General features: G+C 45.2%; 1 protein-coding gene across 1 annotated transcript in view; it reads right to left on the reverse strand.

Moving 5' to 3' along the window:
* Nucleotides 1-711: 711 nt before the first annotated feature.
* The window catches only part of RETREG2 (reticulophagy regulator family member 2), a 278,221-nt gene continuing 254,598 nt past the window's right edge, over nucleotides 712-24,334 (reverse strand). The window contains exons 8-9 of the mRNA XM_069616875.1: nucleotides 10,167-10,302; nucleotides 712-9,322 (exon numbers count right to left, since the gene is read on the reverse strand). Coding sequence (XP_069472976.1) covers nucleotides 8,586-9,322; nucleotides 10,167-10,302 — 873 coding nt within the window. The 3' untranslated portion in view covers nucleotides 712-8,585. The remainder of the gene's footprint in view (nucleotides 9,323-10,166; nucleotides 10,303-24,334) is intronic.

Below are 24,334 nucleotides of genomic sequence, written 5' to 3' on the forward strand. Positions count from 1 at the left end.
TAAAAAAATCTTTTCTCATCTATGAAGCAGTTTTTAAGCAATCCCAAGTACCTCACAAGAGGGTGAACCCAAATTAAAAATGTAATATTGGACTACAATATCCCCTAAACATGGTCAAGTACAGGTTTCCGCTCCTCTTCTACAAGGCGTGCGTGATCCAGTGGCAACGCTTCCTCATAGCAGAAGAAAGTGCATGCTTTAGGGATTAACAACTTCTTGTTGGAATCACTGCTGCTGCTCCAGCCTGTTCATTGTCACAGACCCAAGAATGGGACCAGAAGGATGTAGAGCTACATAGTGGAGGGAACACATTACCGGTGGGATGATCAGGGCCAACTCCAGACTGGCTCTTTCAATGCTATACCAACTTTTGTTACACTCCCTAATGATCTCTAAATATCATAGTCTGACTTTGCACAGGTGTTCATTTCATGCCCTAGAATCAGGCATCAAATAAAAACGTGGTTCTCTCTCATTCTCCCCTTGAAACACTTTGTGTATAGGTGCATTATAAAAACTCAATAAATAAAATAAAATTCACCTCTCCAGCCCCCCCCCCCCCACTCTCTGGGATGTCACATCTATCATCAAAGTCTTCACAATTACAGCTACAAAAGCCAATACTTCCGAAGAGGGGTGTGGGGTGGGAGCTAGGAGGTGGGGAGAGAGAGGGAGGGAGAAGGGGGAACGCAAAAAATGAAGTTGCCACACTACTTTAGAACATATATTTATTTTCACAAAATGTCATTCAATAATTAGATTTACATGTCTATGTATTTGGTTATGACATAACAAACCACTTACTAAATACAACACATTTGCAAATTGCACAGTACAAATCAAAGTCCTTCGGACTCACACCACGCAGCCCTGTAGTGTAATCAGCCCAGATATGGAGGAATAAGAATGTGTCTGCAGTTACAGTTCCTCACACCCTGTAAAGCTGCACAGCAACCTTAACTCCAAAAATGGAGGCATGCCATCCCAAATAAAGTCCATTCTACTGTCATATGGACTTCATTTTGGATGTCAGGTCTCCATTTTGAAACCAGAGAATAGCCACCATGTGCGGTTTAGGGGACCCGTGCAATGTAACAAGTACTGCAAGACCATGAAGCCTAAATGAGAGGTTAAAAAGGCCCTTGCCCAGATCCCTCACAGGCTAATGACAGCATACGAAACATAGAAATTGATACGAACATCCGTACATGGGCTGGGGGTACTTCCTGTGCAGCCTGCAGTATAATCTGCAGACCAATGGTAAAACATGGGCCTCATCGCATCCCGACAATTTGTGCTCCAGAAGTTACATTTGCAAATAGATCCATTATTATAGGGAAATTCTTGCTGTTCTGAAATTGCTGTCTTCACAATAGCATCAATGGAGCAGCTGGCAACAGAACATAGCTCTTCATCTAGGCTGTCCTATTGACTGTTACTCCAGCTTCCAAAAGAACTTGCACTGGACGTAGACAAGAACAGTGTATTTACCTCTAAACAAATTATATGCAACACAAATAGCTTCTTAAGTCAAAATGTGTGGTTTTCCAGCAAATTTGAATTCTAAGCACAATGTCAGATCACATTAAGGTGGAAGGACTGGCCCGGTGAACCTATCCAAACTTTAGAGGCAGGTCCTATTGATTAAGTCATGTATTGGGATCTCTTACTTTTTAAGTACCTCCCTACTGAAGCCCGACTATCATACAGTGTTCAGGCGGATAACTGTAGCTTAATCCTTTTCAGTGTAGCATGGTTCAACCGTCCTACATCTAAGCTACAGCAGTGATATTTGACTGTACAAATGTGAGCAGTGTGTCCTGCAGAAAACGTGGAGGGCTGAGCAAAGCGATGCAAGATCTGCACAAAGATGGACCTATGAAGGTTAAACAGTGGGACTGTTGTGTTCAACTGAGGTCCAATTGGGAAGGGCATCAAATTACGCACAGTGCAGGATTTAGAATGTGGGAAAAGAATCAAAAGTCAAATCTTTGCACATTTCATAATGAATAAAGATAGAGACAATTTCAATTCCTCACAGTACAAAAATCCTAGAACACAGTAATCCAGCCACCTTCCCCACTGAGATACAGGAATGGACCTGCAATGGCAAACATTTACCAAATATATTTAACCAGAAGCACACTATATGAATGTTATCTGCCTAATGGATGAAGAACCTACAAGCACAGTAAGCGCAGGAAACAATGGGCACAGCTATCTGAGGTGTACCATGAAGTTCAAAGCATCAGTTGATGCCTACAATCTTGGCCTCTATTATCTGAAATGTTGCTCTCCTGAAAAGCCCAGATATTCAGAGTTAACAGGACTTCCAGAACAATATTTTATTCACCATTTTAACGGTTTGGGTCTTAACGTTCATGCACAAGCCCTCCGTTTTCTTACGCCTTTAGTCCTTACGCCTAAATGTCCAGACTACACAGATTAGTGAATTTAATTGCTGTTGGAAGACTCATTGAACAGACCCCACTTAACCAGACATGTTATTTGATGCCCCATTTGTACACACCTATGATACAGAAAGATACCTAGAGTCCAACCTGGAACTAAGCATAGTTAAACATTTCTAATATTGTTCTGGATACCAGCCCTGACAGACATTTGACCAACATTTGATGAGGCATACTTTCATCAATATTTTCAGGTTCAATGTCCCTTTCTTTTTAAAAAAGAATCCCTTCCTTCGTTTACTAGGATTTCATGTTTATACCTCCTTATACAGAGAGTAAGTAAGGAGTATTTGCATACCAAATCACAATAGAAGGCTGATCGGGTAGCCTTTAGTATTTATCAACTAGACTGCAATCACGCAGATTTCTTTGAGAAGGTGCAGAGGTTTAGAATAGTCAATAGTCTTGGTCATCTGGGATGCATGCTCATGACGATCACCAAGAAGAGTGGATTTCACCTTTTCATAACAGGATTGAAAATCTCTGGGCTGCCATCTACCAGCTCTCCCTTTGACCAAGAGAAAATCCTGTTCTGGGGGCTGAATGTCCATCCTAGTTCCCGTGGGGCAATAGCAGGAATTAACTGGGTCACCTTTGACTGGGTCCTTCTGCCAGGTGACACCTTTTGCATCACTGCAGAGGGTAGTCATCAACTGGTCTTTCTCAGGGGGCATGAATTCAAGTTTTTACCCACTCCTGAAGAAACCAAGTCTACATGTAGCCCTTTCTGTCCAATCTGAAATGTGCCTTCCCTAGGCAATATATTAGAAATGTTCATCTGCTCCAGGTTAAAAACAGCATGTGTGACAGATTTGTGATGTCTCAGTCTTATTTCAGAAAACATCATTGTGCGAGAGCCTTCATTTCACAGTGCAGTATGTTGCTTGCTCCTGGTTATAGAAAAGGTAGTTTGTGAACTCTGGTCACGTTAGATTACTCTACAGCCTTAAGGTAAATGGATCACAGGGGCACAAGGTGGTGTTTGGACAGACAGGCATTGTGGAATTGTTCTAAAAATCAGGATTTTATTTAGGCAGAACCCAGCAACAGACCACGTGTTTGCATAAGTCCCCAGATGATAAATACCAGTGTGGGGATCCCCTTAAAGAATCTGTGCGGTTGTTCCTCTTAAATTACATATTAGAATCTTGGCAGAGTTCATCTGGGAGCACTCGGCTGTCACATCAACATCTTGATGTTCAAATTATTCTCATGCCAAGGCAGCCCAAAGAAGACAGACAAGTCTATCATGTCTGCCACAGCAACCTCTTTGATAAAAGCACTCAGATACATGGAAATTAATTACAAGAGGCTCAACTCGGACAAGACGCAACTGATGACTGTAGGACCACAACTCCAACTGAAAATTGTTAAGGGAAGGTGTGGGAAACAGTCAAAGCAGCATTGTGAGCCTAGGCCAATTGTCGCACATTGATACATACGCACAAACCGTCCAACAGAAGAAGGAACGTGTGTGCCCAAGTGGCTGCTACTGCCAGGACAGGTATGTCCATTTAAAGATAGATACAGATCTGTGCCCACTTTTAGCAGCTTTGTACCAGGAGTCACTAGTTTAAACCTTAATAATAGACCAGACTGTAGTAATGTGCCATATGCAATGGTTTCTTGCGGAAGACAAACTAGTGCAGAAGACAGCAGCTGGGATGTTAAGGCAAGTTACTCACCCAGTGCATAGACCCCAAAAGAAATGAGTCATAGGTCCAGTTATGGTCCGACTGTACACATTTGCTTTTATCGTAACTGTGGATGAACAATAGTAGATATGAAGAGTGGAGGTGGGAGAGGGGCGTAAGGGCAATTGCATAAAATAGGCATTGGAATGATAAGGAGTGCTTGAAGGAGGAGGATACCATAGGTGGCATAGACTAGCTTCAATTGTTTTCTTATGTGTGATAAGTGAAGGATGCCTCCAGAGTTCAGAATGCAAAATACAAGTGTGTTAGACAGTCGCTTTAAGGCGCTCTTGGATTAACAATGATGGCTTCAGGTGACTACTCGAAGGAAAAAGGCAAAGAAACATAGGGAGATGTTGCATGGTCCCAATTCTGACAAGACAACGGAAAATCAAAACGCAAACCGATGCACCATCTTGGGGACGTGATTTTGCAACATTCTCTATGCAAGCATCAAAACAGCTGCTGCACTCAATGTGCTGCTGAAAGGATGGCTGCGAAAGCAACAGAGAGACACTTCTCATACCATGAAAAAATTATTGGTGGAACACTTCAACTTAACGGTAGCAGAGTAAATGCTGCATCTCAACTTAAAAAGGGCCAAATGCCAACAGCTCCCACAATTTGGGAGGTGGTTGCATTTCATTTCTTGGCAGAGATGCATGGAACAGAATGCACCTGAGAAACTAAACAAAAACTCAATGAAGAAACTGAATTACTATAACAAAAGAAATCGATCACAGGTCCACTGTGACTGTGGGACATACAAACATGTCAACCATGCTTGACTTTTTATATGAGGTCCACTGTAGGAGTTAGTTAACCACTGAATATATTGAGACCCTAAATGGAAGTGTACTTGAATACATAGGTTTTCAGTTTGCTTGATGGTTGCAATGACAGATGTGGGTCCCCTGAATAACAGGATGGTGGGAATAGCAGTTAGCAGTTTCCTGTTTCTACCATAGTGGGTGCAAGAGGGATCAGTTTCAAAAATGAATATACTGGCCACTGCAGAACACAGTTTCATACCCAACCCTTGTGCGCCTTGCACATTTCTTGATGCTACCTGATGGATCATTAAGCAATTTTCGGCTTTAAAGATCAAGATTGCTAGGTTGTACAAAACAGGCATTTCTCTACAATTCTCTTTGAATTGCAGTGCAAGGTTGTGGCTGTTTCCAAACTGTACTAGGTTCTTTAGGAATGATATTACAGCTTTGCAATCTGAGCCCTTTGCACTTTTTTTATTTTAAGGGCGTAGGAATTCTAATTTAGTTTTATCCTGTGCCCTTCATCGTCGAAGACGCTTTACAACTATAGCACTTCAGATGAATACTATATGAGCAGCAACACTAGTGCACAGTGCCCACAAATGTTTTGGCAGTGGGGCACTGCAAGGTGATTGCTCAAAGAGAGAGTGAGAGAGAGGATTGTAATATTAAACAAGTGACAAAGAATTGATCAGACAAAGATTTGTCCTTGGCCCAAATTCAACCAGCCCCTGAAGGAAAGCGTGGACTTCGCTTTGCCTAATGTGGGGCTTTAGCCATCGTAGAACAAGCTTTCAGTATTGGACCACAACTTGACATTGTTGATCTACCAGCAGTTTCCAATCCACCAGAGTAGATTCCATGGTTTAGAGGTAAAAATACAGTCATTACCATTTTCATTAACATGTACACTTACCTGTCCAACTTTTCCATTTTCGCCAAGTCAAGCATAACATCCACTATACAATTCTTGAGCACTCCCATATAAAACGTCAAACCCAATTTGCTACCAATCTCTAGGCTAGAGACATCCATTCCATCACCTAAAATACAGTCAACATTACTGTTCCAGCACTTTTTACATTTCTACTCTAGCAACGCCACCATTTCTCAAATTCACTATCTTACACATAGGCCCGCATTACGAGTTCAGTGGAATTACTGTTACCAACTCTTGGTTCAGTGGATTTACCACCAGATTACATGTGATGGTAGGAGGTGCAAGTCCTCATTTTGTGGCGTTCACAGGACTCCATGGAGATTTCCGGCAGTAATTCCACTGATTTCTTTGGCGGTTAGGTGCAAGATTTCCATGCAGCTTTTTGCTGGAGGAAAATCCTCCACCTCACTGCAAAACCTGTAGTATGGCAATGCAGTGGTAACAGAAATACCGCCCTGTTTCTGCTGTTTTTTTTACTACACTGCCCTACTCATAATGAGGCCCCTAGCTCTCTCCCCACCCCAATCACAGTCTTCATAAAATTGGGGTAGTAAAAGCGCAACATAAATAGATCTCATACAATTATCTATCTATTCCAGCAGAGTCCACTACACAATCTAGAAGTGCCATTCTAGGAAGCTTCCCTCTAAAGTGCACTATCATGCCTAACAGGGCTTCTTTACAGTACAATGTCATCTATGCCCAGCTGAACATCTCCTTTCCTGCCATTGGTAGGAGAATCCCTTGGCATTTGCAACCCTGTACACTGCATGCTTTACACTTGATGTAATCTCTACACAATCACGACCAATCTCTTACACTGCACTCTTACTGGAGTCATGTACTATCCCTAGAAATATACACACAATGTTCCTTCTTTAATAAAAGTGCTTATAGGCTTACAACATTGTCCTGCATTATCAGTTTCCTCTCTGTGTCTTAGTAGTTCAAAGAACAGATCTTTCACACCCCTTTGCAGTGCTTCTGAAATGAAGCTGCAAAATCATAAAACTGAACGGATCACAATTTCTGATCATTCAAATAAATCCTCTTTTTTTTAAAACTCTTAAAGTGCCAACAGTATACTGGACTCTCAAACTCTGGCTTCTCTTTCTTAGCACCCCTCCAATAAAAGATATTATGTGACCGTGTTTGGTATTTATACAGAATCCCTTTCAAATAGAGTTGATATCATTCAATTTTAACTGGCCCTGCAATTGAGCTAGAAATATGAAAGGCAGGTTGGCTCTTAGGAACCTGACCCCTATGGGTCTTGCAGGTTCGGAATCTGGAAACAAAGTCATACAGATCATGGATCTTCATCCCCAGGAACCAAAATATCTGGAAACTCAATGGTTATGAGCCATATAGACCTGGGGCCTGAACTCTAAAAGTGATCAACTAGGTTGCTGTAAGCTTATAGTGTGTCAACAATCAGGGCCCTGGTCCCTCAGAACCACACACATCCTGGACTCTAGTTGTGCCACAAAGATCCAAACCTGAAACCACAGACTAACATTGACCTGGGACTTGACCTCAAAGGATATCACAAATCCAGGACACGTAGACACTACACCTGAACCCTTAGTGTCTCACAAATTCAGAGCTTGGACATTAAGGACCAAACCGATCTGATCCCTAAAGTGGGAGAACAAAACCAATCTAGGGCCTAAACAATTGGGGCCACATTGAACCCACAACTGCTTTTGTAAAGTGTTTAGTATACCCAAACTCCTTTCTAACCTGCACAATCTTTCGCACTTTGATGTTCCATGCAAGCAACCCCAGACCTGTTCTTCTCCCTTTGGGTTGTGCCATGGCCTCTACCTCCAGAATTTTCCTGTGCGTAGTAGGCATCTCCACTGGAGAACCGCTTTATGGTCCGAAATATCTACCCTGTGGCCTTGCTACACCCATTAAGGTCCACTGAAGGGAACCTATGACCAGTAATCGCCAGAATGTTAGAACTTCCCTGCATTGGCATTTATTCCTTAGATCCCCTCTGCCAAGGAATTTTGATCCCAGATCTTACCGTCCCAATGTGGTCCTTCCTAGAATCTTTGTGCCACAGTATATTAATTTCTGAATTTCTCTTGCACAGTTTTGCCTTCATGGAAGTTCTCTTCTGTGTCATCTCCATGACAGAATTTCTTGCCATGCCATTTCTATCCTAGAACCCTTTATTCGACCAACGGACTGACAAGACATTGCATCCTACAATTCCAATGCCACGGCAGTGCCATGCTAGGACCTCCTAGATAGCACCATTTTGGAACCATTAGATCCCTAGCCTTGCCATCCAAGTATCTCTTCCAACACATCAATCATGACTTCTCTTCGTCCGGATACCTAATGATTTTGTGGGGGCACCCGCAATTTTAGGATTTCTATCAGGTCACTTAGATGAACTCTGGCCTATCCACCATGGCTCTCCCCTTTCAATGCGGCCTGATGCAAGTTGTATACCTGTCAACTTCCTCTAGCATACCTCTTCTCCCTGCTTGGTCGGGGCTCTAAGTGCTGGAGCTCGAAGACATTCTCTCTGTAATGAGGCAGAAGGATTCGGTTTCTTACTTTCTAGGGGGCTGTTCATACAGTAATACTTTGTCTGCCTCTTGGGTTAGGAAAACACTTCCTACATTCTGCTCCCTCTCTCTCACTCCCCCTCTCAGGACCACCTCTCGCTCCTATGTCTCAGATGGGAGGACTAGGAGTCTCCATCCCCACCCTCTGGCAGCTCATGCTTTGGCAGCTCATTAGGGGATGGAGTAGAGGTGGGGGAAGAAGAAGAAAATGAAATGGGAGTGTCCGGAGATACACCAGTGGGCATTTCCTGATCTCCTTCTGGTCCACCAAGCCCCAGCTCTCTATGCATTTGTTCCAACTCTGTCTGGTCTAGAAGCTCAAAGTCATCTGTATCTTCTGCATCCTCCTCTGCCACAGGGACGTCCTCAACCTCTTCACTCTCTGCCAGTTCCACCTGAAGAGTCAGATCTTCCCCAGTTTTGGCAGGCAGAAACTCTGAAATGGAGGGCCCCTCACTGGCTTCCGAGGATCTCAGCAAGGCAGAAAGTGTATTCTGCACCACTGTGGTGATAGCAGTAGTGACGATTTCCTCACTTAGAGCCTGGAGGGTCATGTCCAAGTTGGGCACCTCGCTGGTCTGCAGGGGAGCACTCACCTGCTCCCCATTCCCATTGAAATGTGTGTTCACAAAGTGCAGTGGGGAAGCCAGACGGAGTATCGCCAGCTCAGAATTCTCTGCAGACTGGAGCGAGTCCAGCTCATGCTTGGCCTGCACCACTTCAGAGAGGCCACCAAAGGCTTCCTCTTCCCCTGGGGCCCTTTGGTCTCTGGAATGGTATTCCTCCACAGAGGGGAAGTCAGCCAGGTCTCTAGAAAATGACTCCTCGGGGTCACTATGCAAGCTCTGGCGATCAAGATCTGGAAAAAGTCAAAAAGTACAATTAGAGCTTTTGTAAAAGAAAGCCATATTACTTAGTCAATGCTAGAAAATCATCCCGTCTCTGTCCCTACAGAATATCAACTCCACAAATAACCCTAAAATTAAGGAGGACAGTGTGTAAGAGTGGAAGGCTATTGGCAGGAATATACTTCTAATTGGGGACACGTGACTCACAGAGACAGGCATCGGGAACACCATACACTGCTGAGAGTGGGTGAGAAATCACCATTGGCAGAATCCTTCCCATCTGTCGAACAGACACATGAGTAAGCATTCTTACAAAGCACATACTGTGAACGGAGTCATTAGAGGTGCCCTCCTGATTGGCCCAGTTCTGGAAGAGATGAGGGTTTCTCCTTTTTGGAGAGGCTAAGTGCTTGCATTATAAAATAGTATCACTGGAAAGATGTTTCAAAAGAGTGTCATCTACTGTAAACCAGAGCATGGAGGAAAACTGGCAACCAACTCAGCTTTTAAAGCATGGAGGAAATTAACTCACACATCCTTCCTGACAGTAATCAAACAATCATGTTGGCCTCTGAATCGATTGTCCTGGAGACCCACCAACTGATACTGGTAATGGTAAGTAGAGCATGCACAATCCAGGTTTCAACCCTTCAAGGAATGTGTATGTGCAGGAGGAAAGAAAGGAGACTTAACATAGTAAAGTATTTATATAAAAGGATGCCCTTGATTGGCGATATTAAATGTAGTGGAACTAGACTTAACCGCATAGTAATCAGTGACCTAGCCTTCTCTTGGGATGATAGCAACTCCTGCGCCCTAGAGCTTTGACCAGGTCGCCTGTTTCTCTAAACATACCTTCAGAGACGTCCGTGAGTTGTGGGGTGGTGGCCCTAGAGACAGAGAAGCCACCGCTCTCTAGGATCGAGGCCTCTTCGTCTGACAGTTCGGAGTCGGTTATTGCCAACGCCAAAGCTGTTGTTTTCACATCGATCTGTTGAAATAGAAAGCAGCATAGGATAAGGCAGATGTTTATATCAGATGGTTACCTTTCCAGCAAAGGACTCCCACCACTCCCTATATCAAATCTTCAGAAGGCCAGGTGTCAAGCCCATACATGTAGTCTGAACAGATTAGTAGAAAGGGCGCACTGAATTTAATGACTAGTAAACATCTTTGAGGCAACAGACGGTACTTTGACAAGGCACCATTTATTTTTTGTATTTCTCCAATATTTGTATAGTAATTGTTCAGTGCTATAGCTCAGCAGGCAGAACCATCATGAGATAATAACCAACTGATAGAACAATTATAACAGGCACATGTTAAGGCATCCCAAAATGCAAGAAGATCGAGGTAGTTCAGAGGCACAGCAAACTATGTGCCGCCTGAAAGAGGCATCAATGTTTTATTTAGTGGGGCTACCCTGGAACAGCGACCCAAGAAGTTCTGGAAATAAGCCTAGATTGTTTTTCTTCATGTTTTAAACTTGTAATGTTTGTTAGGCCTTTTCAACCTTGGAAGTTAGCCTTTCTGAGCAGGTCAAAAACATGGGGACGTTACTAGGAAGAGGATTTGGGCAAGTCTAAGGAGGGTGTTAGCTAGGATTGACAATCCCAAGGAGGTGGTCACATGCAAGGAATGCTACTTGTGGTAGCTCCCTCATGCACGTCTTAGGACAGAACTCTCACAGATTATGTCTCGGGTGTGATGCCACCTGGGAGCGGCCGTCCCTTGCCACAAGTCTCAGGCGAGTTGCTACATGGGATGGAACCTGGAAGTGGATACCTCGTGCAGCATACCTCAGGTGGAAAAATACCACGGGCAGCCAAACCTTGAAGAAAGTGTCAGATGGGATGCTGCCTTGCAGTGGACCCCTCTTTGGATGTCATGAAATCACTGGAGGCACATTGTGAGCTTCCTCAAATTAGAGCATCAAGAAGCATTACAGTCCTCTTAAAATCACAAATGGTCCCAAATGCATTAATTCTCAGTAAAGTACAAACGCATTAAGTCTTGACACAACCATAGGACACAAGTTGATCCACCGTCCTAATGAAACAGTCGGTCTTCAGTTGATGCATGATGTGCACTGGGGTACTCAACAACTGTACTCGTCTCAGTGAGAAAGAGCCCAGTGAAACATGGCAGCCCATACCAAGCAACTAACGATAGATATGCAGTGCCACTAATCAAGATGGTGGCCGTCCAGACGCAGAGCTATCAAATAAAGCAACATCTCACTTCACTTCCCCAATCACAATCCAGCATTCCTGTGGTCTTTCACAAATGTGAAGAAACATTTTGTTAGCTAGAACAAAGTGCAGTTCCATGCTGAGTAAGATGCATACTTTAGAACTTTCTAACAATATCTGTGCACAATGCAGATACTTAGAAATCGACATAATAAAACCAACACTGCTAAAAACCAACATAAAAATGGTTATACTGTCATATAGAGCCATGCAAATAGTTAATGACTATAGCAAGTACTCTGGCAGCCACTGTACTAAATAGTGGCTTAAATTACCATTCCAAGATTTCTATTTCTATTTCATTTCTATTGCGCCGGTAACTCGCAAGTCTCGGGGCACAGGGACATGAAACAACATGAAACACACACTATCGAGACCACAGGAGTATGCATCTAGAAGGCTAAAAGAGGCGTTTAATTGAAGATATGAGTCTTCACCTGCTTGCAGAAACGTAAGTAGTTCACTTCTTTTCTTATGTTGATAGGCAAATTATTCCATAATCCTGCTGTAACAATCGGAAAGGATTTACCAAGCCCTAGCTTGCGTTTGCGCTTAGCTGCCGCAATCTTGTTTTGATCTGCTGATCATAGGGTGCGGTTGGGTACATGAGCATATATTTTGGTGTTCAGGTACCCTGGTGCCTTGCCATAGATACAGCAATGTGCTATGGTGAGGGCCTTAAACGGAATTATTTTTTCCACTTTAAGCCAGTGCAGCTCTTTCCTAGCGTTACTAATGTGATCAAATTTAGGTATACGCTTAATGATTCTGACTGCATTGTTCTGTATGGTCTGGTAAACTTGGAGGCATTTGTTGTTGGCCCCTACCAACAGGGCGTTACCATAATCAAGACGGGACAAAATGGTTGCCCTAGACACAATAGCGCAATTGTCCTCTGATAGATATGGTCCGATGGCTTTAAGGAGTCTAAGATAATAGCTACAATTTTCTTTACAAATTGGTTCTGTGCTTCGGCTCCTAATGATGCTTCCATCATCATGCCCAAAGTTTTCACTTTGTCGAGAACCTTGATCTGGGTATTTTCAATCTGAAATGAACTGTAATGTGGCGAAAGAGAGTTTCTGGCCTGCTGGGAACCGAAGACCATTTTCGGTCTTCTTTCCATTTAGGCACATCCAATTTGTGTCCATCCACTGTTCTATACTGGAACAGATATTAAGTTGTCATTGTCCTTTTTGTGATCTCCGCTAAGTTCCATCACTAGCTGAGTATCATCAGCGTATTTGGTAAAAAAGATGTTTATCTGATCTAGGACCCGGCAGAGAAATTTAAGAACGGTTGAACAGCAGAGGGGACATGCTGGCTCCCTGTGGGACCCCACAGAGAATGTCTCTTTCTGTCGAGAATTCATCACCCCAGTTAACCCGTGATGTCCTATTTTTTAAGAATGACTTTCTCCACCCTTTAGCTGCTGATGAGCAATTGGCCGTTTTACCCAGAGCGGTTTCGAGGTGGTTATGGTCAAGTAGATCAAAGGCAGCACTAAGATCCAATAGGATAAGAAGGCCTGCTTTCCCTTTGTCCACAATACTGAGCATCTTTGACTGTAGATCTATCATAGCCGACTAGTGCTATGTGCAGGTCTAAAACTCGACTGTTGAGGATGGAGGGTTTCTGATACCTCGACATGTGCCTGTAGTTGTGAGGTAGCTATTTTATCCATGACTTTTAATAGGAAATTGCAATTGTTAATGGGCCTGAGTTTGCTGGGGTCTCTAGGGTCCAAACCTGGTTTCTTGACCAAAGGAGTGACAGTGACCCTTTTTATTTCCTGGGGGACTAATTGATCCCTGAAAGAGGTATTAATGATTCTGGTCAATAGAGGAGCAAAGGAGTTTTCTAGAATCATTTTTGCTGGTAAGATATTTTCATTACAGGAGGTTGGTTTCATAGAGGCAAGTGTTTTTTTCATATCGTCTGAGGTGATGTTAGAGAAGTTGAACGTTTTGACATTGTCAATAGCCTCTTCAGGGGTAGATTTGGATTTTTTAAATTGTTTAGTTTGGATCTCTTAATTATGCCTCTAGCTTTTTTGATTTTCAAGAAAAAGGCTTTTTGGGTATTCTCACAATCCTGTTGAGATGGAGTGAAAGGAGGGGAGATTGCCTTGGGTTTCTCGAACTTCAGGATGCTAAATAGTTTACCTGTGGCATTACCCACTGATGTGATTTGATTATTATAATAGTTTTTTTTCCTCTGTTATCTCTTTCTTGTATCTTGACTCTATATTCTTCCTTGTTCTCTACTGTTGGGTTTTTTTTCCATACATTTTCTGATTTTCTCTTTGTCCCTTTTAGTACTGACAGATCTTTTGAAAACCATGTGTGGGGTTAAACATTGAATCTGCGTGGTTTAAGTTGGAGGAGAGCATTCTGGTCTGCCAGTTGTTTAAGATGATCTAACAAATTGGTCGTCATGGCTTCGCTGGTGCCTTCTTCTTTGATATCATGAATGTCCTTTAAAACAGATTTCTAACTGTTGCCGGTTGATGTTTTTAAAATGCCTTTGAGCTATTTTCACTGGAGGGTTCGGGATTTTATCTCTAGGGGAAGGAGGGATGATTTGGAATGCGACACTAAAGTGGTCGGACAAAATGCAAAGTTCTTATAGTCGTGTGTACTTCCTTCCACCACTGATCCACAGGTTGTTTTCCTTCTGTATTTAGCAGAGCACTGCAAGAGCAACAGAGAAAAGGAATGAGCTGCATGGGATGTGCAGCTGATGCCATCATAGCATAGGGCACATTGTCCTTCAGCTGTGTAAAGACTGGTAGGGGGTGTCTGTACTTCCGCTCTGTATATGGTAGAGGAGAGGCACAGCGGACCCCAGCCAAGATTCTCTATATTGTAGCAATGGACGAGCAATCAAGGCCTAGGTTCTCAGGAGGTGATGTAGGCTGGTTCTTAAGTAGTGTAGTCCCCGAACCGCCACAAAGGAATGTCCACACACTGTATTACTGAAAACACAGTCTTTATATAATTAATATTCAAAAGGTATGTACACGATCACAATAATGCACTTTGTACTTGGAAGTCAATAATGATAAATATATACAATTCTAAAGTGGTACCACCAATGTTATCAAATCTCATTAAAGTGCATCAACTGTACGGTTAAATTGTCACACAGATTAATAACGAGGAAACCAGCAATAGAGCTAGGAAGGAACGCAAGATGGTTGAAACAGGCAGAATACTGGCCCCGTACCCTAGACACAGTTCTGTGTGGAGACCCCCCCCCCCCACATGGGCAACCTGTAAAATAAGATATATCGCACAAGTCCAGTCCATATGTTCAATAGTCTCACTTCTTCCTATTAAGGTTTTTACCCCCCCCAATGTACCTGGTGGAGTAGAGTTCTCCGACGATGCGTCGACCGATCCTTCTTGAGTGCCTCCCTTTCAGGCGGGAGCCACGGATCGTCGAGAGGTGTCGGGGAACTTGGCGTTCGGTGTCGGGGAATCGACGGCCCTTCTTGAGTGCCCTCCCTTTAGGGCAGGAGTCACGGGTCGAACGTCCGACGGTGAACAGGGTGAACTACGGCAGGGAAGTTACAGCTTCGTTCCTAGCGGTGCTCGTCTACGACTGAGCGTTGGCGTCCTGCAAGGAAGAGGCGTGCGGGGCACCTCGTGACGATAGTTCTGGACCGCAAAGAGATTGATGAAGAACTGTGGCCCAGCAAGGGCGTTGAGTCGTCGGCGTCCCTGCGGCCTTTAGGTGGCGGGAAACCCAACGGTGGATGCTCCTCGGCGCGTCGACGGTCGGGCCTTCTCCAGCGGGAGACAAGTGGATGACGATGCAGACGAGAGCGTCCGATGATCAATTGAAGTTCTTAGGCGAACGGGAGCAAGGCGGGTCTGGTCGGCGACGGCAGTCGTCGACAGTGGCGGACAACAATCCGGGTGCTTCTCCTTGGAGTTCCGCAGCAGTCCCTGTATCGGGTCGGCAGCCTGTCGAAGGTCTGTCTACCGGGGAGCGTTGGCAAAGATCAGCTGTGCACGATGGTCCCTCGTAGCTCGGGAAGAGGGCGCCTTACCAGGTCCTCTCTGGGTCAGTCCTTGGAAACACAGCACAGATTGCGAGGGAGAGCCACAGCACTCCTTCTCGTCCAGCGGGGGTTTCAAGGTCAAGCGTCAGTTACTCGTCGTAGTGGACTTCAGCTTCTGAACACGATTCTTAGCATTGAGAGGTCCCCAGATATACTGTTGATCTCCCATTCATTCCGCTGGGTCACACTCCCAATCACGACTACGGGCATTCATGCAGGCAGGCAGCCAGCCAATCAGGCACACGAGGTATTCAGGCCATTCACTTCTCTCCAGACACTCACAACAAGTTATGTGTATTGGGACAAGTACCGAGCCATTTAATACTCCAAGCTGCATTCATACCGGTTTCGGGCAGGGTTGTCTCAGTCATTGTGTCAACCACCAGATACTACACACCCACAACACAGAATGCATATTCGTCACACACCCTGTCTCATTCAGCATGGAGCTGCCACCAGCCCATACCCTGCTCTGCGGGCCACCCACAGGTGCCTAAAAACATACACTAGGGGCACAGGGTTGTACCCCCACCCATGGGTGCCATAAGGGTATCCCACGGGTCCGTTCACCAAACCAAAAGAAAGAGCTGCACCGCCAGGAGTCCCACATGAACTCCTGTGCGGAAAATCATGACAGAACACACAATAAAAAGCAGTAAAGGACAAGGGTACGGAGGCCCTGTCCCTCCGATGCATTTCCAGCATCACAAGCTGAGACTATGATTGTCGATGAAAAGTACTGCAAGTCCGAATTGGAGAGTCTAAGGCAGTTGCGTGTTCTTGGTTTCTTTTGTCTGTGCTGGTTTGCTTATATTTGCCAGACAATCTCCAATTCTAGAACTTGTCAAGCACTCCAATGCATATATGCTCTGGCGGTCAACTATGACTATACTCAAAATAAAAATAAAACCAGATTTTAATAATAATTACCCAAAGTGTGAGGGTGACTGGCCATATGTAGTCTTCCTTCTTCCTGTAATGACTCCTACACAAGTGAGTAAACTTGGGTGGGATGAGGCAACCGTTCTTTAATTGTACCCTTGCTGGTGAAACCCTTCACTTTATGATTCAGCAGGCAACAGTCCTTCATCGCTAGTTGGAAAATGAGAACTCTAACTCCCTGTAACGTTTTGACAACAGATTCTCCTTTGCATGCAATCTAGACCGTTCTCCTACGATTCCAGCTTGCAGCTCTTTGACTCCTCTCTGATGATCACATTTTTCACACCCTCCATCTACACCCGCCCCAGTTCTTCACCAAGTTGGGGAACACATACATGCTTCTCTGCTGAGGTTTGGGTATCAGTCTTCCACCTTTCGTCGTCTTCTCTCTTTCTCTGTGTTCAATTCTTTCTTCCTGTGTAAGCAGCATCAAGGTATCAATGGGATCCATCAATGGGTTCTGCTGACGGGGGAGTGTCCCAGAGTTCCAAAATTGCTCGATTATGTACTGTCTGCTCTCCTGTTTTCTGGCGGCTCTGTGCATGTGTATGTCTGGCATTTGTAAGGGTGCAGAAGTTGGCATGGAACACAAAGGTGGCATGCTTGTTGGCACAAACCTTTTTTTTTAACAGAAAATAAGGAGCAACGCTACCTGTCCCTATAACTAAGAGGGGGTTCCCTGCCTCAAACAAAACTAAGGATGGCATCAGAATGTCTGTCAAAACCAAAATAGTCCACTGTCCTATGTCCCAAACCTATTTCCTTCCCTTACACGTCAAAAGAAAACTATAGTAGGCTGCCCCCTCCCCCCTGAAACCAAAAGGGGGTCTCCCTCCTTCAGGATAATTTTTAGTCAGTTTGTGAATGATGAGGGAATATCCTTCTTCCCCTGGCCGTCACCAGGCTTTTCTTTATTGTTCGGCATAGATAGGGAGGATGTCTCTCTTTCCCAGACTTTCTCAGGCGATTTGCCAGGATTGGGAAGGTGTTTCCCTTTCCCAAGCCTTTCTTATGCTCGCTTTCATTTCCTTCAATATTGTCTGGATTTCTACCAAAGGATAGATCTTCCTTTCTCTGGTCTTCTCATAACTTGTGCCAAAGGATCGATCTCTCTCTCTTCCCTGGTCTTCTCTCGACTTTGGTTAGAGAATCGTTCTCTCCTTGTTTGTTCTTCTGTCTTTTGCCAAAAGGCACTTTTCTCACACCCTTGTCTTCTCTTCTCGTTATATGGGTCCCAGTCCCCTTTCTCTGCTTTATAGTGTCTCTTACTCAGGCCTAGTTCACTATCCTACCAGGACTCTCTTCGGGTCTCTCTGGGGTGTTCCATCATCCAATATATCCTCATTTGATCTCTCTGCTTGGTCCCACTGGGACAATGAAGTTGGTCCTGCACTTCCTCACAAGTGCAGCCTCTAGGGTCTCCCAGTGCCTTCCTGGTTCCCCTCTGTGTAACTTTCCAACTTGGTCCGCAAGGGTTCTGGTCCTCTGCAACACCGGTAAGCTTCTCCAGCTTCCCCTAGGCTCTCACAGTCCTGGCACACAGGTTTTGCCTCATACGTCTGGTCCGGCCTGGACCAGTTGGATGGCTGCCCTCCTGCCACCGGACGCTGGGTTCCCCAGACTTTGGGTAAGTCTCTGCCTTCCCGGTTCCCGCCTTCCCGCTCCAGGCATTCGGGTCTGCTGCGTACCCCCTATGCAGTGCTTTGCTCCACAGCTTGATACTCTTCTTTCGGCAGGACTGACACGGAGGAGAGTCCTTCGTCAGTTTTTATGGCATATTGACTCTCGAGTCTCAGATAGCTAGCATGTATGTCTTGGTTCCGCGTAGGGCTCTTCATTGTCCTGCTCTTCCTCGTGTCAGTACTTTCGGAGTCATCCATACTCGCTCTACCCCGTCACAGTATTGTGTACCTGATAAGACAAGACTGCTATGTGTAAGAACTAGCAGAACAAAGAGGAGATCCATGTTGTTGCGTGAGCAATGGCCAGCCGCATGGTGGTTAACATATCGCGTTCTACCTAGTTAGTCTTCACCTCTCCCACAGAGGAGGTCCCCTCCCATGGGATCCTCCCACCGAGTACCACCCCCAGGGGGACCATCGGGTAGCGGCCTCACCTACCTGGCCCCATGGGAAGAGTCAACCTCTGGGGGAGAAGTGAAAAGATTGAGTGATTCGGCACACATTACACATTTACCTCTTGCTTTCAGTACTGGACTACAGGTCTTCACATTCCGCCTCATGCCACCTGTGAGACTTGTTCTCACTGCTTCCAATTACATCCATTTCAGACATCAATAGCCTCCTTCAACATGTTAACTTTTTTCAACACCAACTGGGATGCGATTCTCATTTTGGACTGCAGCAATGGCTGGATCTCTCCTCCTCAAGCAACCAGTTGACTTGTAGTTCATTCACTTTTTCGCCAGCTTAAAATTAGAAGGTGATGGGATGGGAGTGGGGTCGGGGGGGGAGGGGGAGTGCGTTTGGAATGGTAGTTTGCCACAGTTCATAGATAAGAGTAACCTGAACTATTTTTATTTACATTTGTATTTAAAACAGTGCACCAAACCCTCAGGTATCAGGACGCTAGATACAGTAAGTGCAAAATTACAATAGTCAAAGTGCAATCCTATGCAAACAATACATTGTGCAGGTGGGTCTTGAGGGAAAAGTCTAGCAAAGCCACGCCTCATGGTACGGGGGGCTACATTAGGCATACAGATCCATACAAGTCAGAGTTGGGTAAATGCATAGTCTAGCAAGCCATGTCTCAACGGAGTGAAGGACTAGATCAGGCAGCAAACAGGCATGCAAGTCATTCAGAGGTTGCAGGTGCTAAGCAGGAGGCACAAGGGGGGAACTGAGGAGGCAGGGGTACAGTAGGGAAGGGAAATGATGCAAAGTGGTATTGTGAGTAGTTAAAAACACGTAGGTGGTAAGGGAAGTCCACACCCTGGGATGGCATGGTGCCAAGGGAAAGAAAAATGACTGAAAGTGAAAGAAAGACAAAGGAGCTACATAGCACACGCACATCCAAATGAGTTTGTAAGTAAGATGAAACCTTGCACAGCTGCTTGCAAGAAATTTCAGTGAGCATGGCATGGCTGCACTCCCAAGATGAACCAACCAGCTATCCTAGCCTGAGATCAATGCAAGGTCTTGCAGCCAGACAGAAAAGGATACATATGTGGTCAGGTCATGACTCATGGGGTGCCCATCCAGGGATTTCAGGGGCTGCTAAACTCCAAGACTGAGTCGGAAATAAGGGTTGAGTCCACATTGAGAGGACCAACACAACGTTAATGCTATCCAGATTTCTGGGGTTTTCATAGATCCTAAAATTAGGGTGTTAGGCAGAAACCTGTGCGGTTCCCTTAGGGACCACTGCAAAAGATTTAGGACTACAGGTGGTTGGCAGTAAAACCAATTGGTAGCAGTCTGTACCACCCAGATTTACCCGGTAGCTGTGGCTGAGCAGTCAGACTTCTCTCAAGATGAGTTCGGCAGTATATAGAGTATACACAGTAGCACAAGCAAACACTGACCAGAGCTTTGGTGTAAAAGTAAATAATTATTTAAAGACACACTTGTAAATTACACTAGCACAAAAAGAGGTAAGTAAATTCAACACACAGTCAGTATTATATATACACAACCCTAATTACTTATTAGACAAGTCTTAGTGAGAAACACCACTTATTTTCAGACAGAGGTGACCGCTTAACATAAAATGGCACTCTAATAAGTTCTAGAAAAAGGGAGGGAAAAGGCAAAGTTATGAAAGCACACAATTTCAATACCTTTCAAAGAACCACAGTGAGGCAGGTTAGGCAAAGTCTACTGGAGAGCAAGGAAGTTCAAATTCCAGGCCCACTCTTAGAGAGAGCAAGCGAAATGTGTCCAGGATCACACAGTGGGGTTATGCCCAAAGAGTCTTTGTAGATAGTTCACAAAAGATTGAGATCAAGTCAGGAAAAGTTGGTTAACAGGCCCCAGGCTAACCCAGGTTAGAATGTCGAGGATTTACTGACACCCCGAACAATCTGTCGCAAGGGAAGCCAGGCGGGACACAGTACCTGAAAATGGGAAGAACGCTCCAGCGGGGGCAGTTGTTCCTGGCAGCGGTTGCAAGTCGGCGTTTCGTCCAGTAGGAAGAGTAGGTGTCGACGTCGACGCGGAGGAAAGCTGAAGGTCGTTGCACTGCCAGGGAAGAAACCAGCGCGGAGTTTCCTAGTTACAAGGTACTACCCTTTTCTTCGCGGTAGTGGTAAACCGTGGCCACGAGATGGTCCAGGAAGGCGAAAAGATGGGCAAACTGGTTATCCCCACCAGTCAAAGGAAGAAGACTCTACGGGCTGGAGAGCTCCTCTGTCGTCGGGAAAAGTGGTGAGACGGTTCAGCAGGGCGCCACCGGTGGTGTCGTTGCAGGTCGGCTCGGCTTCTCCCTCCTCGGATTCTTTAGGTCCTGTGGCGACTTCTGAAGTCCTAGTCCCCAAAGCCCTGCTTTTATGCAGAAACCCCCCATTCATTCAGCCTAGCTGTCACTCAAACATGCTAACAGGAGAGCCGGGCGGCTCACCTCTTGGGCCAATCACACAAGAGTGTGACTTGAGCTGCCGAGGCAACTCAGTTCAGGGTGCCTAAACCCCCTCCTACACCCCCTGTGGTACTCAGACAGAGTGGCACCACTTTTGGAGGCTACTGTGGAGAAGCCCGCCAAAAAGTGGAACAAAGGGCTCGACTTGGTTTGGAGTCACAGAAGCGAACACAAATGCCATTTTGGAACCAAGTTTCAGCAAAAAATACCAACCGGTGAATTTATATTAATTGAATAAACTGCCGGTATGTTCGAGGTTATTTTAAAACGTGGTAGCCTCGAACAATGGGAAAATCCCATAGGAATATATTTGCCGTCGAATATAAAAAGTAGTATCCACTGCCACCAGCCAAAACTCGGTCGGGGGGACTGGACAGTGCCCCCTCGAACAACAGACCCCGGGGCAATCGAATTGCCCCGACCAGTACGTCCACAATATGATGTTTTGTACTGGTTCTGTTCACAATTTAAGACTAGTAAAGCCAATGGTGACTTTACATGCCCTGGGAGACAGTAGCCAGTCCCAGGGTATGGAGTCTATGTTGGGGGGTCGCTATGACACCCCTGGGTTACTGCACGGAAGGTGCTGTGTAACCCACATACCAAAAACACATGAAGCCCTATGGGGTAAAGGACCCCATAGCCCATAAAACACATACAAAGTCAAAGGAACACCTCAAATCATGTCTAAGAGTGGGAGAAAAAGAATCTCACTCTTAGCAGGAGAAAAAAATAAACCCCAAAAATCCAGCAAAGCTGCTGGGGGACTCACTAGGTTTGGAAAATCAGCCTTAACAGAGAATTCTCCCTAACACTCACCCCCACCAGACTAAGGGACAGGAGGATTTAATCCACTCCTGGATGAATCTCATACCTCTAGTCGATGACATACATCCTAGCGAGACCATCAGCATTTTGGTGGTGACACCCTGACCTGTGCTCAATGGTGAAATCAAACCCTTGCAGGCAGATTGACCATCTCAATAGTTTTGGATTTTCCCCTTTCATTTGCATCAACCATCTCAAGAGTTGGTGGTCAGTCTGAATGACAAAAGTAGAGCCATACAAGTATGGCCTAAACTTCTTCAGTGCCCACACAATAGCAAAACATTCTCTTTCGATAGTTGCCCACCTTGTCTCAGGATCCTTCAGCTTTCTGCTGATGAAGCAAATGGGGTGCTCCCTACCTTTCTCATCCAGTTGGCTAAGGACTGCACCTATACCTACATTAGAATGGTGATAGTCAGGAGCTCTCAATACTGGTGCTTGGCAAAGAGCTTTTTTCAGGTTTTCAAAGGCCTGATTGCACCACTCATTCCATTTGACCTTCTTAGGGAATTTTGGAGAGGAGATTACATTCAGTGGAGAAGCTATGGTCCCATAGTCCTCTTTGAAATTCCTGTAATACCCAGTGAGGCCTAGGAAGGCTTTCACCTGGGTTTGAGTAGTAGGTGTTGTCCATTTTTGCACAGCTTCAATCTTACTGAGCAAAGGCCTTATTTCTCCACCTCCTACCTCATGCCCAAGGTAGACCACCGTACTCTGACCAATTTGGCATTTACTTGCCTTTATTGTCAGATTGGCCTGTCCAAGAGCCTGCAAAACATGTCCTAGGTGGTTAACATGCTCTTCCCAGGATTGGCTGAATACTGCAATGTCATCCAAGTATGCCATGCAGAAATCCTCCATCCCAGCCAGAACCTGATTTACCATCCTTTGGAATGTTGCAGGTGCATTTTTCAATCCAAAAGGCATAACTTTAAATTGGTATAAGCCAACTGGGGTAGAAAATGCAGTCTTCTACTTGGCCTGGTCTGTCAGCGCTATTTGCCAATAGCCTGACGTAAGGTCCAATGTGCTGAGGAACTTGGCTGAACCAAGTCTATCCACCAACTCATCTGTCCTTGGCAAAGGGTGGGCATCAGTCTTGGTGACTGCATTAAGAGCTCTATAATCCACACAGAATCTCAATTCTTTGGATCCTGCCTTTGGTACTAACACAACTGGGCTAGACCATGGACTAGTAGAGGGCTCTATTACCCCCGAGATCAAGCATCTTCTTGACCTCCCCTTTGATGTGGGTCCTTACATTTTCTGACATTCTATATCCTCTGCTTTTGACTGGCAGACAGTCACAGTGAGTATATCATGCAGTCCCCAAGGGGTCAAGCCTAGTAAAAGTGAGAACAGAGAGGCAAACTGATTTAACATGGCTTTGCACTCTTCTTGTTGCTCCGGTGTCAGATTTGAAGAGAGATTTACTCCTTCAATCTTTTCGTCCAAGGGTACGCCTCTGAGGAGATCAGGGAGAGCTTCACTTTCTTCTTCCTCTTCTGTTGAAGCTAGAAGCAAGGCTCCTACTTCAGGCCTGGAGATATACGCTTTTAGTCGGTTGGTGTGGAAGACTCTGGGAGCCTCCTTGGGATTGCCCAAGTCCACCAGATAGTTCACCTCTCCAAGTTTACCCACAACCTTGAAGGGTCCCATCCATTTATCTTGCAAGGCCCTCTGCCTTGTTGGGATCATAACTAGAACTAGCTGGTCTTGAGTGAACTCAACCATGTTAGCCTTCTGGTCATGCCAATGCTTGACCAAAGCTTGTCCAGCTTTCAGGTTATCACTAGCTTCTGCCATAATTTGTGACATTCTCCTCCGGAGACCTATCACATAGTCACTCTGACTGGCTTGGGGGAAGGAGCACTCTCCAACCCTTACTTAATCAGGGCCAATGGACCTCTGACTGGATGGCCATAAAGAAGTTCAAAGGGAGAATAACCTACTCCCTCCTGAGGGACTTCTCTATAAGCAAAGAGAATGCATGGCAGTAGAAGGTCCCACTTTCTTTTATGGGGGTCTTCTACAGCACCTATCATGCTCTTCATGGTTCTGTTGAACCTTTCTCCCAACCCATTTGTCTGAGGTTGGTAGGTGGTAGAGAACTTGTAAGTAACTCCACAGGTTTTCCACATGGCTTTCATGTAGTGGGACATAAAATGTGACCCCCTGTCAGAGATTACTTCCTTAGGAAACCCAACCCTGGTAAAAATACCAAGGAGGGCCTTAGCCACAGCCTGAGCTCTAACAGTCCTCATAGGAATTGCCTCAGGGTAACTAGTAGCATGGTCTACTACAACAAGGATAAACCTGTTGCCTGAGGAGGA

The sequence above is a fragment of the Ambystoma mexicanum genome, chromosome 9, assembly GCF_040938575.1.
Source record: "Ambystoma mexicanum isolate Mex_15411 chromosome 9, UKY_AmexF1_1, whole genome shotgun sequence".
Lineage (NCBI taxonomy): Eukaryota > Metazoa > Chordata > Amphibia > Caudata > Ambystomatidae > Ambystoma > Ambystoma mexicanum.